The sequence below is a fragment of the Mugil cephalus genome, chromosome 9 (genome assembly GCF_022458985.1).
Source record: "Mugil cephalus isolate CIBA_MC_2020 chromosome 9, CIBA_Mcephalus_1.1, whole genome shotgun sequence".
Lineage (NCBI taxonomy): Eukaryota > Metazoa > Chordata > Actinopteri > Mugiliformes > Mugilidae > Mugil > Mugil cephalus.
In genome coordinates this window covers 15,348,455-15,363,754 of record NC_061778.1, presented here as the reverse complement: position 1 = coordinate 15,363,754, position 15,300 = coordinate 15,348,455, and the positions used below count along the sequence as shown (strand labels likewise).

The window sequence follows — 15,300 nt, the reverse complement described above, 5'->3', positions numbered from 1 at the left end:
GCTTCACACATCTGGAGTTAGATAATAAAAATAAAGTAGACAAGTGTGAATGTACTCACCTAACCTCATATCAGCTGCTCTGCTGCCAGTAAGACCACATCTAGGATACTGGGTGACACCAGCTCAAATTGATCTTTATTAAAAACCATCTAAAATCGATTCTTATAGTCAATTATAATTCTCACATCCTCTCGTTGGAAATCTTGCAGCTCTCTTGGCAGACTGCTTTCACACAGCATATCTCAGAAGCTCCAATTCTATTACATTTAATTGGAACCTTGTGACCCAAACGCATGGTGTTCACTTGTAACAGAGCCAGACGTGGGTTTACAATTAGACAACTTAAATATTCTATTCAACATATGCAAACTTTATTTCTAGGAGGTAAGACTGGGGTTCTTCGGGAGCTAGTGTTATCTATTCCTCAGAAGGCTGGGTAGAAAAGGCACTGCTGGGATTCGAACCCAGGATCTCCTGTTTACTAGACAGGCGCTTTAACCAACTAAGCCACAGCGCCCTGGTGCCCCCATGCACCAGCTTACACACCACACTGGGTTTTTTACATACATATTTTTTATTTCTTTAGGTTGTCTAATACAAATTACTAACAAATCACTGTTTAAGATATTTTTCATACTCTGAGGTTTGAATTAGACGGTCAGTTCTGTGTTCATTTCCATAGAATTTGCTAATTATTCCAGCTGGTTTAAAGTCAAGGGTCTTGTCCGATTCTTTCCGTAGATCTCTCCATCTTTGAAGCTACCGTCGTCTCTGCCACCTCTTCCGCTGTACGACCAACCTCCCATCAGCCCTTTCACCAGCCCCGAGACCTCCACCCCGCCTCCTCTGCCGCGCTCGCCCTCCACTGCACTTAACGGGGACCATAAGCCCCCACTGCCTGCCTCGTCACACAAAGGGCCGCTGTCCACTCACAGTAAGGCACAGTCACGCGCAACGTCCTTTCACTGTCATGTCATTGTGACTCATTACTTAAAATATTGTCTGTGAATGTGTAGATCAAAGCTCTGGGAGGAGTCCAGTGTCTCCAGGATTTGCTCAGACTCAGTCGCTGAGATTCACTCCTGAAGGAGGCCCAGGGAAGCTACGACCTGTAAGTACCAAATATCTTTTTACCTATATTTCATGTTCATTTTTTTTGTTAAGTGAATTAAAATGCCCCTTTAAACAGTTTGTATGTCACAGGTTTGCATCCAATAGCAGGAAATAAACAATGTATTACTTTTTAAATTAGGAATAAATATAGGTCACCCCTGCTCGACTCTCTCCTTAAACTTTAAATGCGTTTTCTTTCTGCGCTGCAGGTGCGAGCTGCTCCTCCTCCACCAAAGCAGCACGCCCGCCGACAGCAGGAGAAGAGCGACAAGACAGAGGAGGTGGAGATCACGCTGGTGTGACAGACAGACAGACAAGCTGGCAGGCGGTTATAGGCACACACAGAAACAGATGAAAGACAGATGTATCCTACAGGCTGAGGAACTGAACTGCTCTGAACTGAAATAAAGGGATGTGAAGCGAACTGAACTGAACCACATCGAGCCCTCGGGCCACCTCACATCTTCTCTCCTCCTCGAGTTGAGGAGGAGAGGAGAGAAAGGGGAGGGGGGGAGTAAAGACAGAGTATCCAATTAAATAATCTCCGTATTAGCTTCCTAATGGAGGGCGGCATCCCGCTTCACCCTCTCCCCGTCCTTCCATTCTTGCCTTAAAACCTCACCTCAATGGGGCAGCAAGCCAGGGCACGGTGAAGAGGAGGAAGAATGTTTGGGTGAAGAGGAGTGTGACAAAAAGTCAAATGGGTTTGGCAAGTTTCCTATTGGCTCGTTAAGCTTACTTCAAGATAAGTAAGAGCAGTTTATCGCTCCGCACAGGCTGTTGTCAACAAAATAATCACGAAGCCTGAGAGAAGATTTGGATCCTAGAAATTGACAAAATGTAGTAAAAGTTTTTCGGAACAGTTATATAAAAATATAACTGAATACACGCATAATGCTATTTATAAAAAGCTGCATTGCAGGACTTTAAATAAATGAACGTTCAAGTCCTTAGCAATCCAGGTTGAGCTAAGCAGCACCAGGTAAATCTCTTCGTATTTGAGTTTTAAATCTGCAGCGTCATTCCTGCACTGACTCACCAGCAGCGGTTTGTGTTTTGCCTAAACCAACAACAACTGTGTGAAGCAGCAAGCAGGAGTGTGGCCTAGCCCGTGGCAGAGAAACCTGAGTTGAACTAATGTAACTCTGCTCCCGTGAGTTTCATCGTCTCTCGCAGTCAGCAACAAGGAAATAGAATCTAGAAAGCACTCAAGAAAAGTTTCTGACTGTCCAGAGAATTAAGAGGAAGGGTTAGAGTCAAAAAAAAGAAAAAAAGAAGAGAAGGCATATGCACTCCTCACTCACTGTTTGTGTAATAACTCTCACCACCAGAAGAGGGAGACAAATTGTTCTGCACAAAAGCTTTAATCAACATTTATAAGTGTAACTCAGTAGGTTGATCATTTCAGGTGTGCTCTGTTTAACTCTTCTATTTATCTATTTTCCACCCACGCAGAGGAGATAACCTCTAAGATGTAGAGGACGACTTCATGCCGTCTGTTTTCTATCCTCTCCGTTTGGATTTGGAAACAAAGGTGCAGCTTGGAAACTGAATCATGCTTTCATCTCTGATAGGATCCAGAAGTTCCTTAAACAGCTTCAATCAAATTATGGTCATAAATGAGAAGCACAAACTGAGGCAGTCCTATGCTGCGAGGGAAATGGAGAACGGGAAGGCTTAATGGGACACAGATAAATGAGCAGATGTCTCAAAATAGAAGGGGCAAAAGAATTTTTCTTTTACTACATTTTGCAAGTGTCACATCTCCGTAAAATGTCAGCTTGACCAAAGGGAACGAGCAGGAAACTTGCCAGGCTCGTCGTGTGTCTCGTGTGCGGCAGGAGCTGAAGCAAATGGACAGAGAAACTGGGTGGTGTGCGTGGACGCGGCGTCCCCCTTCCCCAGCCCTTCCCTCAGCCATATATAGTCATTATCATCAAACGTATTTAATGTGTATTAGTACAGTACATTACTGTTGTCATAGGAATGTTATGCACAGCGTTTCATATAGACTAACTCCATGTCTGATATGTAGTGGAAGTTTTATCTTCATCTTATACTGAAAGGGCATTGTATATACAGCAGGAAGGAGAGACGGGGAGGGCGGGAGGGTGAAAGGAACCGAGAGTCGAAGGAGGCTGGATCCTCCCCTCTTCTCTTGGCTTCACCTCTCTTCCCACCCCTCCCTCACGTCTCTCGCTCCCTCTTTTCTCTAACGTCTGTTCTGTCCATCGGCAGTCGGTGTGAACCAGTGGTTATCATATACACACACACATACATTATATTACACACACGTTGCTATATCTCCCCTCATTCTGTGGGTTTGTGTCTTTTTCTGGAGGAGGCACCGGTGTCGTCGGGTGTTTTCACTATGTGGCGATGAAGGTTTTTTTTTTATTTGAGATGATGTAGACACTGAAAAATATTTGGGGCCGGGAGTTTTTCTAAAGCACAGAATGAAGTGTATCGTGTTTCTCTGCAGACCCTCATTTAGTTCATTTATAACCTTTTTTACTTGACACCCATTACGCTCTCAGTTATTACTTTCCTCTGTTGCCCCCCCTGTCCCCATCCTATCGCTATGCGAGCGTCGCTCATTCATAAAAAGCAAATGAACCTCCTACCTTTTCTATAGCTTCTCATCCTGTCTTAAAATTTCAGCTTTGATTGATGATGGGAGAAACAAAAGAGGCGCGTAAAGCAGGCATGATCGCGTGAAGCTAGCTAACGACATTCAAATTGAGCTAAGTACAAATCTTTTGCATTTCTTTTTTAACTCCAAGTAAATAAACCCCCCGCTCCCCCTACCCCCCGCCCCCGCTCCAAGCCTTTAAAACTCCTCGCCTAAAGGGCGGCGTAGCACTTTTATTTATTTTGTACCTTCCCTGGAAAGTAGCAGTACCTTCACATAGCATCAGAATGCTCGGGAAGGAGACTGATGAATCATCACTGTAGCTACAAATACAGAAATCAGAGGTATTTTATGGGCGCTCCTTGTCTCAGTGTAACTGATGCTTTTTAAGATGATCTCCGCTCTCTTCCAAAGAGATGGAGACGTGATTGTGGACAGTGTCGTTTGGTGTTTCCCTTAATTCCTTTAAGGGGTGATTTGATTGAGGACGTAGAGAGAATGTGCTTTGTGTGTGTGTGTGTGTGTGTGTGTGTGTGTGTGTGTGTGTGTGTGTGTGTGTGTGTGTGTGTGTGTGTGTGTGTGTGTGCTGCTTCTTTGTCAGACTGTTGTTGAGTGTGATTGTTTAGACGAAAGATTTTTGACTCTGAAGTTGTGCCCCAGGTCCTTGATACATATTACTCAGAGGTTTTGAGTTCAGTGGGCGTTTACGCTGATGACTAAACAAGGTCAAGTAGACCTAACTGTCAGTTTTGGGACTGTGGTGATGCTGAATTCTGACCCTAAACCTACTCAAAGTGATTGTTCCAGAAAATAACGGATCACTGTACATTTCCTGTAATCTGTAAAGTATTTTCATTTCTTGTATTATGAATGCAAAAACAGAACAGGGTATGAAGATCAGTATAGTATTAGTATGAAGTATGGAGCTGGGGCACAGCTTTAGGCCTCTTGTTAAAAGAGAAGGAAGATCCTCTGAAGTCCTAATCTGGACTCAAATTGATCGGGTTCATCTACGGAGGTGAGAAAAAGGTGACGCGAGGAACCAAAACATTTCGTGTAGCATCCACGCCTAACAGAGTGAAGCATGCTGGAATTAGCACCACGTTCATAACGCGAGTCTTCTGCTGTTGTGAGAACCGCCATCAGCTTTGTAAGCATCGGCTTCTCCTTGATCTCTCTGAGATCTTATCTATAATAAGTTTTCTAACTTGTTTTGAAGTTCATGGTTTGAAGCAGCGTCCACTAAACTCCCCCGCCGTACACGCTCGGATCAGTCAGTCCGTCAAATATGAAACTTTCGACTCCTCGTTGCCTCTTTGAATTATTTCCCCCCTTTTTAATGACGACCTCCCCCTTTTCTCCGCCACAGTGTTTGATTATTGGTATGAGCCTGTTTTTTTTTTTTTTTTTTTGGTTTCCATGTTTTATAAAGTTCTTTATTTTTCATGCGTGGATTTGGAGCGGCACAGCTGCTGTTGTTACCGATGTGGTGGAACAACTGGCCTTCTCTCTCTCTCTCTCTCTCTCTCTCCTTTTCTCTCTCTCTCACTTTCTCTCTCTCTCTCTCTCTCTCTCTCGTCACAGACTGTTGCCGTGGTGACAATAATGAGAACAGGTGCATAAGTCTTTCTGCGTATTATTATTGGCTGTACAAAAAAAATAAAGTTTGTATTTATTGTGTACAAATGTTAATTAATAAAAAAATATGGAAAGTTGTTTCTCAGTCACTTTTTTAAAAAAAAAATTAAAGTTAATTATTTATGTGTGTTGTCACATCAGCCCTAAAAATCTATATACATTATATCCAGATACATAATGAGCATTGTGTGTGTGTGTTGCGTAGATTCATGAGAAGTGGGCGTGATCCTGATAACACTGCATAAACACACGAGGCCAGAATTTCCTGAGCGGCGAAGGAGAGAGAAGAGAAACTCCAGCTCGGAGGAGGACAAAACAGCTGGAAAGCATCCGTTCAGGATTACTGAAAATGTTCCTGGCGAAACTTTTCTTCCCTCATCGGTTCCTATTTTAACAACAGCTGTTGGGTAGGAATGCGCTCCAGAGGAAAACTAGACCGCAGCTCGTCCTGTGTGAAAATCTATCTGTGCTCCAACCCAGGAGGTACGTGAAGGGTCCACGTCACTGAAGCTGAATTTTTGAATCTGTTCTGTTGTCGTCCTCTGTCGAGTCGTTTTGTGAGCACAGGTGTATGTTGTGTTTTTATGCTCCCCGTAGACAGCGTGGTTGAACGCAGAGCTCTGAGAGAGAGTGTGTTCCCCAGACTTAGAGAGCACTGCAGACACTCACTGGGACTGGATGTCAGGGTGAGTACTCTCTGCAAGGAATTAAAAAAAAAAAGTTTTTAGTTTTTCTGCATATGTGTCTTTATTGTGTGTTTTGGCAGACTGAAGAGCATCAGCTATAATCCAAACTTTGTGAACTGCTTTGTTTTTAAAGCTGTGGCAAAAGTTGGTCAAACGGTCACATGTTATTCACTTCTCCTTTCAGTGGTCTTAAAGTTGTGGCTGAACGGTGCATTCAAACTATTGAGACGGTACCTGCAAAATCATTTTCTGTCAGTCAACTAGAAAAATGACTGATTGTTTAATTACAAAACCTCCTTAGCCCGTGGGCCCATGACAGAGACATCCATGCTGACAAAGCAACACCAAAACAAGTACTGTGTATTGTGTACTGTGTGTGTGTGTGTTCTCTGTTTCCCTGTCTAAAGGTGCAGTCGATTCTACTCAACTTTAATTAAATCTGACAACAAACAGGACGAGCAGCTGTGACGCGGCTGCCTGCATTGTGTCATCTCTGTTTTTGTGCATGTGTGTATGAAATCGCCTCGGGCCCATTCGACCGGTAGACTACACGGCAGCGTGTGTAATTAGACAGAGGGAAGAACATGATACGTTATCTGCACCAGTCCTGGGGGCAAACTGTTATCGGACCTGAGCTTTTCCTGCCCCGTTGTTTTTGAACCGTGCGTGTTTCTCTGCAGGTGATAGACCCGTTTGAGTCCAGCGATCCGAGCCGATGGCCCGATGAGACCACAAGGCAGCGGCTCATACAAGAATGTAGAGAGAGTTCGTCCGGACCTTTTTTACTGGTGAATAAATGATAAATAACTTTTCCCCGACTCTCTGAGTATAGACCAACCAACTAACCACGCATTGGCTTTGATACGTGTGCCAGTGGGTCGAAGTCGATGTTTATTTCTAAGGGTTTGTTTTTTAAGCTTTCAAAATAAAAGCGTGTCTGGCTTCTTTTTTTTTTTTTTGGTGTATGCCTTGGTTTTTAAGATGGTCAAAAACATCTTAGCTGTTGGAGTTGTGTCTTTACCCTGGTATTTGGGGGAAAGTGCTACACAGTTCACTCAATACACTGCTTTCTTGCTACTTATTTATTATTTACTATTATTTTTTTATCAAAAATTTTATCTTCTTAACTTGAATAATAATAATGCTGATTCTTTTATCAAAACAAAAAGGAATAGGTAAAATATAGCAAATGCAGGTATAAAACCTAGGCTACATAATTGAGGTACAGTTTAGATGTCAGGTAAAAAAAAATAATCAATAAATAAAAATCTTACTTATTCCTTTTTGTTTTATTTTTTGACATTTCTGTCACTGCAGACCCCATGGTGAAGGTACAGGACATGGACGAAATTAAGAAAAGTATATTCCAGTAGAAACGCACTGTAAAAGACTTGGACATCTGAGTTGTTGAGCACTAATCAAGCAAATTAAAGGCACCAAAGTCTTTTCCAAGTGCTGCATGTAATGATGCATGTCTATGCCTAAATTAGAAATAAACAAAAATACAAGTATGCTAACTAACCCGCGCTAAACCGTGCACCTCGTGCTGCTGTTCTGTGTCCACGTGGTGGTGCTGCAGGCTCTGGTGGGACATCAGTATGGCCCAGGCGCTCTGCCCTCCCAGGTGGAGGTGTCAGAGTACCAGCTGCTGCTGGAGGAGAGCCAGCGGGCGGGCGTCAGCACCCAGGAGCTGGAGAGCGCGTACCGGAGGGACGAGAACACCATCCCCTCCTCCTACTGCCTGAGACCTTCACACGGGTCCACCTGCCCTCCCCTGGTGATCACTCTGGGCCTCATACTTTAGTTATTTACTCTTTAGTTTAGATTTATTCTACTTTACACATTACATTTAATGGGCTTGTGTAGACTCTGGAACAGATTTACCTCTTAGTTATTTAAATGTGGAAATTAATGTCTTCCAGGTGCAACGCATCTACTCACGATGAAGCATTTAGAAATCTCAGCTAATGTAATCGCTGTCTGTCATAAGGCATTCCTAATCTATACGTCATAATTAGCATGGATAAATAACGCTCTTAAACTAGTTCATTGCTTTTGCAGAAAGAGGTTAAGGAGGAAGAGGAGGAAATGAAAATCAAAGCTAAAGAAGAAGAGCTGAGGAAGGTGTTTCAGACTGCTGTGAGTCTGTGTGTCCAGAGCGGCCTCATGACTCCAGAGAGAGGCCGCAGCTTCTGCAGATCAGGTGAAATACACTCTGTGTGTCTGTCTGTGGGCAGGGTTGGTTCATTCCTAAAGCATGATTTTATAATTTGGCTCCAGCCCTCGACGTAGACCTGCGATTCGCTCTAGAAAAGTGCCCCGATGAGGACATAGCTGGACGCTGCTTGGTTTACGTCCACAAGGTCGTCAACGCGAAAGGAGAAAGGGAAAAGAAAATGACGAATGACCGGCTGCATCCAGAGACGGAGGTAAAATGCATGTATATCAGCTCACTCCATGGCAGACAGATTTGATATGAGAAGCACTGAGGAGTTTTCTATACCTCGTCTGTGTGAGTCTGTTGAAATGAATTGTATTTGTCCTTTCACTTGTGTCAGATAATAATTGTATCAAAAATGCTACAAAACATCATTTTATCCATCAGTTTTCTCTCTTTTCAGACCGGGGCCTCTGACGCGGCCACACAGAGCTTAACCCCAACCAGTGACGAGTTATTGTCAGAGCTGTGCGCCGGCTTCCTCCCCAGTCTCATCACTTCCTGCCAACTCTTGGTCTACACCAGAACCACAGAGTGTGACCGTCGCCACGGTTACACGTCAACCAGGAGGCGAGGCTACGCCGAGTCTCTGTGCCAGCAGGTGTACTCTGACCTGGTGGAGCTGATTGGCAGCTTGGACGTCCCAGACGCCGAGGGAGACTCTCCTCTGTGCGATGCTTGGTCCCGAGAGCAGGTCGAGCAGGAGCAGCTGGGTGTCCTCCTGTCTCGGTTTTATGACATCTCCCAGCCTGAGGAGGGAAAGGTCAGGATGGAGGACGTTGTCTGACATTGTTAAATGTTCAGCAGCACTTTAGTTCTATTTTATTCATCTAATTTAAAAATCTAAAAGTCATGTCATGGACTCTTGTTTTTAATATGTTATGACTGTGTGGTGATACTCTAATGACTGGAGTTTACTTTCACCAACTGTAGATCAGAGACTACGTGGAGCGAAGGGACAGGCGGTGCCCCCTAGTGGTGACAGGAGGACCATGCACGGGAAAGACTGTCCTGTTGGCCCACTGCACTCAGCAGGTGGGTGCACTGAGGTGTAATGTGAAACCGGTAGACAGAGTTTCCTTTCCATCTTGTTATTTCAAAAATATTTCAAGAGAATTCTAGGCCGCAAATCAATCTATCCTTCTTTCTATTTAGTTGAGCTTCTTTCTTGTCAGTCAATGAATAATCATCAATGTACGTAAAGAGATATTAATCAAAATGAGTAGTATTTCTTTAACTAGCATCTCTATTGAGAGAAATGAGTCTTTAATTTAAAACTGGATCAAAAAAAGATTTAAAAACCTGAAACCAGCAAACATACATTTAGAGCTGCAAGGAAGAAGTAATTTGCATTGGAGCACAGACTTATGGGTGCTTCCATGTGTCTCTCTCCCCAGATGAAGTCTTGGCTCACAGACAGCGATCCCGTGGTGATCACTCATTTTTGCAACCTGTCAATCAATACGTCGCCAGAATGTCTCCTGTCCGGTCTGTGTCGTCACATAGCTTCGAGATATCACTACAACTCAACCTCTAAGCAGAATCCCAGCTCCTCTCATGGCACAGATGTGGACGATCCATCCTGTGAATCCAGAGGGAACATATCCAACTCTAATTCAACATCTGCGCAGGATCCTCACACTGAATCCAGCACCAAAGAGTGTGTTTCTGAGTGTAGACCTAAAATATCACATCCAGATCCTAGAGGACTCAGTTCTAGTGTCATAAAACCTGACCTCTCTGAACTTAAAGAAAGTCTCTCATCCCTTTGCAACCTCCTGCCTTCTGATAAACATCCTCTTATTCTCATCCTCGATGGTTTGGATCAGCTTGAAAACGAGGTCGGACCCGAAATCATCAACAGCCTCCCCTCCCCCTTACCTCCTGATGTCAAGCTCATCCTTTCAGTTACCTCCAACCGAACGCATCTCCTACAAGCCGTCCGTCTCCATTACCCACAAGGCAGCGAGAAGGAGTCAGGACCAGAGTGCGTCCAGCTGGGATCGGTGGACAGGAAGCAGTCTGTGAAGATGGTGGCATCGCTGCTGGGATGTTCAGGGAGGAGGGTGACGTCGGGACAACAGGCCCTGGTGAACCAGGCGCTGACCTCCTGCTGCCTGCCTCTCTACGCTCGACTCCTGCACACCCTCACTTCTCTCTGGCACTCTGGTACAAACTGACACAGTTCACAAAAATGAAAACCGAGAGCAACCGCATGTGGCAGGTCATCTCTTGCGCATATCTGATATTTGAGCATCCCATGCCTTAAATCGCAGTTTCCAGATTAGCGGAGTCAAGTCATGAGTAGGAAAATTAAACAGAATTGATATTTATGAAAAAGAAAATTTAAAAATCCATATTTTGTTTTATACCAGCTTCAAAAAACATACTGTCATTTTGAAGTTGACAGGCCAACACAATAAATCATAGGTTTTCAACAGGGGGTCAGCGACCCTATTTGAACCTGTGCCTTATTTGAACAGCTTAATACTCAATGCAAATTGATAATAATAATGTATATTTATAAATAGCACTAGGCCAAGTTTAACATAGAACACATGTAGGGGACTCAATCTCTCCATCAGTTTGGGGGTACTTGGCCTGAAAAACGTTGAAGACCCCTGCACTAAATAATTTATCAGACTCACTACTACTGTACAGTAGCTACTGCAAGGGATGACTTCAAATATTTTTAATATTATTAAGAGCAAATTAATACTTTTTCCATCTGAAAAAAAAACAACAAATATCTAAAATCATATATTTTAGGTTGTATATCATTGCTTGAATAAAATATTGTGAATCAGTTTTGTTAATAATCCATCATGAAAATTAACAAATAAATCAATAAATGAGACGTTCCTCCTCAATATAATTAAAACATAGTGAAAAAAACTGTGTCCTTGTTAGGAGGCAGTGACAGTGAATCATAGATAGGTACGATGGGTCTAAAACATAATATTTGCAACATTTCATTCTAGTAAAAGGCCTCTCCTTAATAGTGAATAGCTTACATCTTTTAATGAAGTTCTATGGCCCTAGAAACTAAGTTAGATTTAAGATATACAAGTTTGTTGTTCAGTTAAAAAAAGTTAAAAAGATCCTACATTACATTTCTCTCCTTCCCTTGCCAGATTCAGACGTGACTGAGGCGTCCATCCCTGGTGGCATCCACTCATCCATTTCTTCTCTGCTGGATCACCTCGAGCAGAAACACAGCTCCTCTGCCGTGGCTCGTGCCGTCTCTTACCTCACCCTCTCCAGGGCCGGGCTCGCTGAGGCAGAGCTCGCCGATCTTCTGTACGATATTCGTCACAGTGAAGGCTCTAAGATGCAGCTCCCACAGGTCGATGTTGAGAGACTTCTTTTGGATTTAAAGAGCTTTCTCATCAAAAGGACAGTTGCAGGCTCACAGGTTTTGTCCTGGGTGAGCAGGCATTTCAGGTTGGTCGCGTTCGAAAGGTATCTAGGCAGTCATGACGTAAGGAGGAAGATTCATTCAGAGATGGCGGACTATTTCAGTGGCCAGTGGGTTTGTGGAAGTAGGAAGTCATTTCTTCTGAACCAGACATCTGGAACAAGCGAGGAACCCTCAATGAAAATAGACCAACCATATGTTTTTGCTCCTTCCAAAGCTGTTGGTGGTCGGGTGAACTTGAGGAAACTCATAGAATTGCCGCATCACTTGCAGCAAAGTGGCAGGTGGAAGGAGCTGGAGCACGAGTTGTTAATGTCATTAGAGTTTCACCAGGCAATGGTTCAAGCTGGTCTTCTAGAAGATCTGGTAGACATGCTGGAGTCTAATGAAGGAGAATCTCAGTTTGTGTTTTCAAGGGAAAGGCTTCTCCTAGCAAGCGCTTTTAAATCCTCCGCTTGCTTCTTGCAGAGCTCACCCCTGCAGCTGCCTGCAGTGATGGAGACAAGCCTCCTGCCTTATCTGGAAGTCCTTCCTGCTCTCGAGAGTTATGTCACAAACATCAGACAGGAAAGCAGGAAGGCAAGAAGTGGATTAGGAGTAGCACTCTGTCCGAGCCCCTCCTCTGTTCCCCCCATTCAGTATTTAAAGCCTAGGGACAAAGCCAAGGAGGTTTGTGTTACAGAAACTGCTGGTTCAGAGTGCGGGATTGTGGCAGAGGTCATGGATGATGGTTCTGCCTGGATTTGGAAAGGCGCCAGATGTGATGTCGTCAGACTGTCTCTGAGCTGCGAACAGAAGGAGCTGAAGTTTGCTGGAGTGAAGAGCAGCGGTGGATTCTTCTTGCTCTCGACACAGTGCGACAAGGTTTTCGTTTGGGATGTGACAGGCCCAGAGGTGCTTGTAGAGGTTAGAGATTCTTTGAAAACTGAATTAAACCAAACAACACCAGGCACAATCGAGGGATTTGTTGCATATCAGGGAAAGTTGTTTATATGCTGGAAGAATGAGAGTTTTGTGAGTGTGTTTGATATTTCCAGCGAGACCTTGACTCATTGCCAGTGTCAGTGCTCTGTGACCTGCTTGGCTTTCTCTTCTGAAGGCTTTTGTGTGTACTGCGGCCAGGAGGACGGCACTGTGTCCATTTTTGACATGGAAACCAGCAGCCTGCTTGGCTCCTGTCCGAGCGCAAACTGCAGCGCAGTCACGTCGATAATCATCTGTGGAGATAAGAAGGAAATGGCATGTGTTGATAGGAATGGCAATGTAGCTTTATGGGATATGGGAGTCAAAACACAACCACCCAAACTCACCAGAGAAATCTTTAATCGGGGTAAATCCGAAACTATTCTCAGCGCAGATTATTCCAAGGAAATCAATAATCTTTTGGTGTGTCAAGCCCACCAGGTTACACTGTGGGACACATGGAACTGGGAGATGTGGGACCAGTTCTTAGCTCCAAGAGGGAGAGCCTTCACTCAAGCTGTGCTCTCCAATGAGGGCCACCTTTTCCTGGCTTTGTTGGACAGCTGCCCCCATATCCTGGGGTGGAGGCTAAACTCTGGTGAGTGTGTTCTCTTTTTAGAAACGACCAATCAGCCTCACACACTCCTCAAAATGGCCTCAAACTTCATTTGTGTCACTCACGGCGGCTGCCTGACAGTGTGGGACTCTGAGGTGATCGATGCTGCGGGGACGGCTCCGAAAATGGGATGCGGCGTGAAAGGGGTGGTGGTTGATGAGAAGGGCGAGTGGTTCTACACCACAGACGGGTCAGAGAAAGTGTGGAGATGGAGTTTAGACACAGGACTCCCGCATGCTTACTTCCTGCATGATGGCCCTGTGGAAAAGCTCCAGCTCTCACCAAAAAGCATCCACCTGGTGTCGCTCTCAGGGGGAGATATTTACGTTTGGAAGACAGAAACCGGCGAGGATATTCTGCGAATCAGCGGCAGCAGGGCCACAAACGTCCTCATCACACCCAACGGCAACTGTGGAGTGAGCATTTCTGAGCGAGGGCTCTCCCGTGTTTGGAAGATGACTCAGGGAAGTATTGTCTGCTGCATACGCCTGCACCTATCTGACGCCCAGGTGTCCCCCGAGAGCACGTTCCTCATCGGCCGTCACTCTGGGGACCTGGTCGCTGCCAGTCTGTGGTCGGGCTCAATAAGCAAGCGCTTCTCCTGCGTGGAAAGCTCGGAGCGCGTTGTCGCTTTCCACGCGCTTTCAGAGCACCCAGAGTTTGTGGTGGTGATGACTGAGTCAGGGGCGGTGTACACCTGGAAAGTAGCAGAGGAGACAGTGTGCAGGCACTTCCAGCTGCCACAAATGTTTCACTGTCAGCCACAGGACTTCCAAACGTCCTCTGATGGGAGCTACGCGCTGCTGTCCATTGATAATGACTCCATCAACCTCTTGGACCTATCTCAGGTCAGGCTGTGCTCATTCAAAGCTGAGGGCCCTGTCATCAAAGCCTGCTTGGACAAAACAGGATCCTATGCTGCCCACATATCCTACCCCTCCAGACTGGGGAAGGGCTGCGCTTGCTTCCTGCATGCAAGGCCCGTCCTCACAGTCACACGACTCTCAGACGGAGAAAGAATAGGAAGCCTACGTCTACCCAAGAGCCCGCTGACTCTGGTTGTGGGTGATCGGCAGTGTGTGTTTGTGGGTTTTGAGGATGGGTCTGTAGGTGTATACTCTGTTAGGGATTACGTGATCCATGAGAAAGAAAAGGCGAGGTGCAGGGAAAGTGTTACTGGTCAGCTGAAGCAATGCCCCTTCGACAGAGCACCGCTCAGCTGGGTTCCCCAACCCAAGGCCAATATTACATGGTCTTAAGAGCTTAGATTACACTCCGTTCAGCCACAGCATTATGGACTTAGACATGTAGCACTCACCAGCAGGTATCCCCAGCAGGATGCAGCCTGATACAGACACACACAAAAACGGTTTAGGGGCAACTCAAAAAACATGAAAAACACCAAGGTCTCCAACCCACAGAACCCAAAGGACCCCAGTACAAAAGGAGGAGTGTCCATTGTATCTATTGAACATATTTATGTGGAAATATTTCATATATTCTAAGATATAAAGGTATAGTTAATAGGTGGTGAACGCCAGTGTCTCCATCTGAATCATTTGTTTTAGGTGCAGCAGGTCTGGCTCCTTGATGATGACTCACATCACTGCAGAAAACAAAGTAACCAACCATTTAGTTTCATTTCAGTGAAAAGAAAAACAACATCTAATTGCTCTGTATCTTTTTTATGCTGCGTATTGATGAAACAAAGATTCTGTCACATTTTTTGCCTGAACAATGTGTTGAATGAATGGATGTTTCATCTGCGTCTATTTTTGAATAAAGAAGTCACCTGTTTTGTATTGTTATCAATGAGTGACTAGTAGTCAGTTCTTTTCATTCTTTCTTCTTTTTTATATATATTTTAATGTTTACAGTGTTTGATGTTTATATATTTCTTAATTACAGACTTTTTCTGACTAAAGTCTGACCAAGTCTTGCTAATTTGGATCACCTCCACTTTCAGTGTGGTGCTGTCGTGCTGCCTTCACTATAACCCGGAAAGCTCGTAGATTT

The 15,300-nt window shown here is 44.6% G+C and overlaps 2 protein-coding genes and 1 non-coding gene across 5 annotated transcripts in view; 2 read left to right on the top strand and 1 right to left on the bottom strand.

The window, feature by feature from the left end:
• LOC125013218 (F-BAR and double SH3 domains protein 2-like) overlaps window positions 1–5,461 on the top strand; it is a 55,756-nt gene extending 50,295 nt beyond the window's left edge. For both annotated transcript variants that reach the window (XM_047593678.1, XM_047593679.1), the window contains 3 exons: window positions 742–934; window positions 1,017–1,111; window positions 1,323–5,461. In XM_047593678.1, the coding sequence (XP_047449634.1) occupies window positions 742–934; window positions 1,017–1,111; window positions 1,323–1,415 (381 nt within the window). In that variant the 3' untranslated portion in view covers window positions 1,416–5,461. The remainder of the gene's footprint in view (window positions 1–741; window positions 935–1,016; window positions 1,112–1,322) is intronic.
• trnat-agu lies at window positions 444–517 on the bottom strand. The gene has a single exon. It is a non-coding gene; the product is annotated as a tRNA-Thr (tRNA).
• Window positions 5,462–5,619: 158 nt separating the features above from the next.
• On the top strand, window positions 5,620–15,103 carry LOC125013215 (NACHT and WD repeat domain-containing protein 2). 2 transcript variants are annotated; one of them, XM_047593673.1, is made up of 10 exons: window positions 5,620–5,866; window positions 5,981–6,069; window positions 6,750–6,857; window positions 7,649–7,846; window positions 8,131–8,272; window positions 8,350–8,498; window positions 8,718–9,050; window positions 9,221–9,322; window positions 9,685–10,456; window positions 11,422–15,103. In XM_047593673.1, exons 1-10 carry the CDS (start codon window positions 5,797–5,799, stop codon window positions 14,541–14,543), a joined length of 5,085 nt encoding a protein of 1,694 aa, XP_047449629.1. In that variant the 5' UTR covers window positions 5,620–5,796; the 3' UTR covers window positions 14,544–15,103. The 2 variants fall into 2 exon arrangements, with proteins under 2 accessions (XP_047449629.1, XP_047449627.1); XM_047593671.1 differs by having other exon boundaries at window positions 8,691–9,050.
• The last annotated feature ends 197 nt before the right edge of the window (window positions 15,104–15,300 follow it).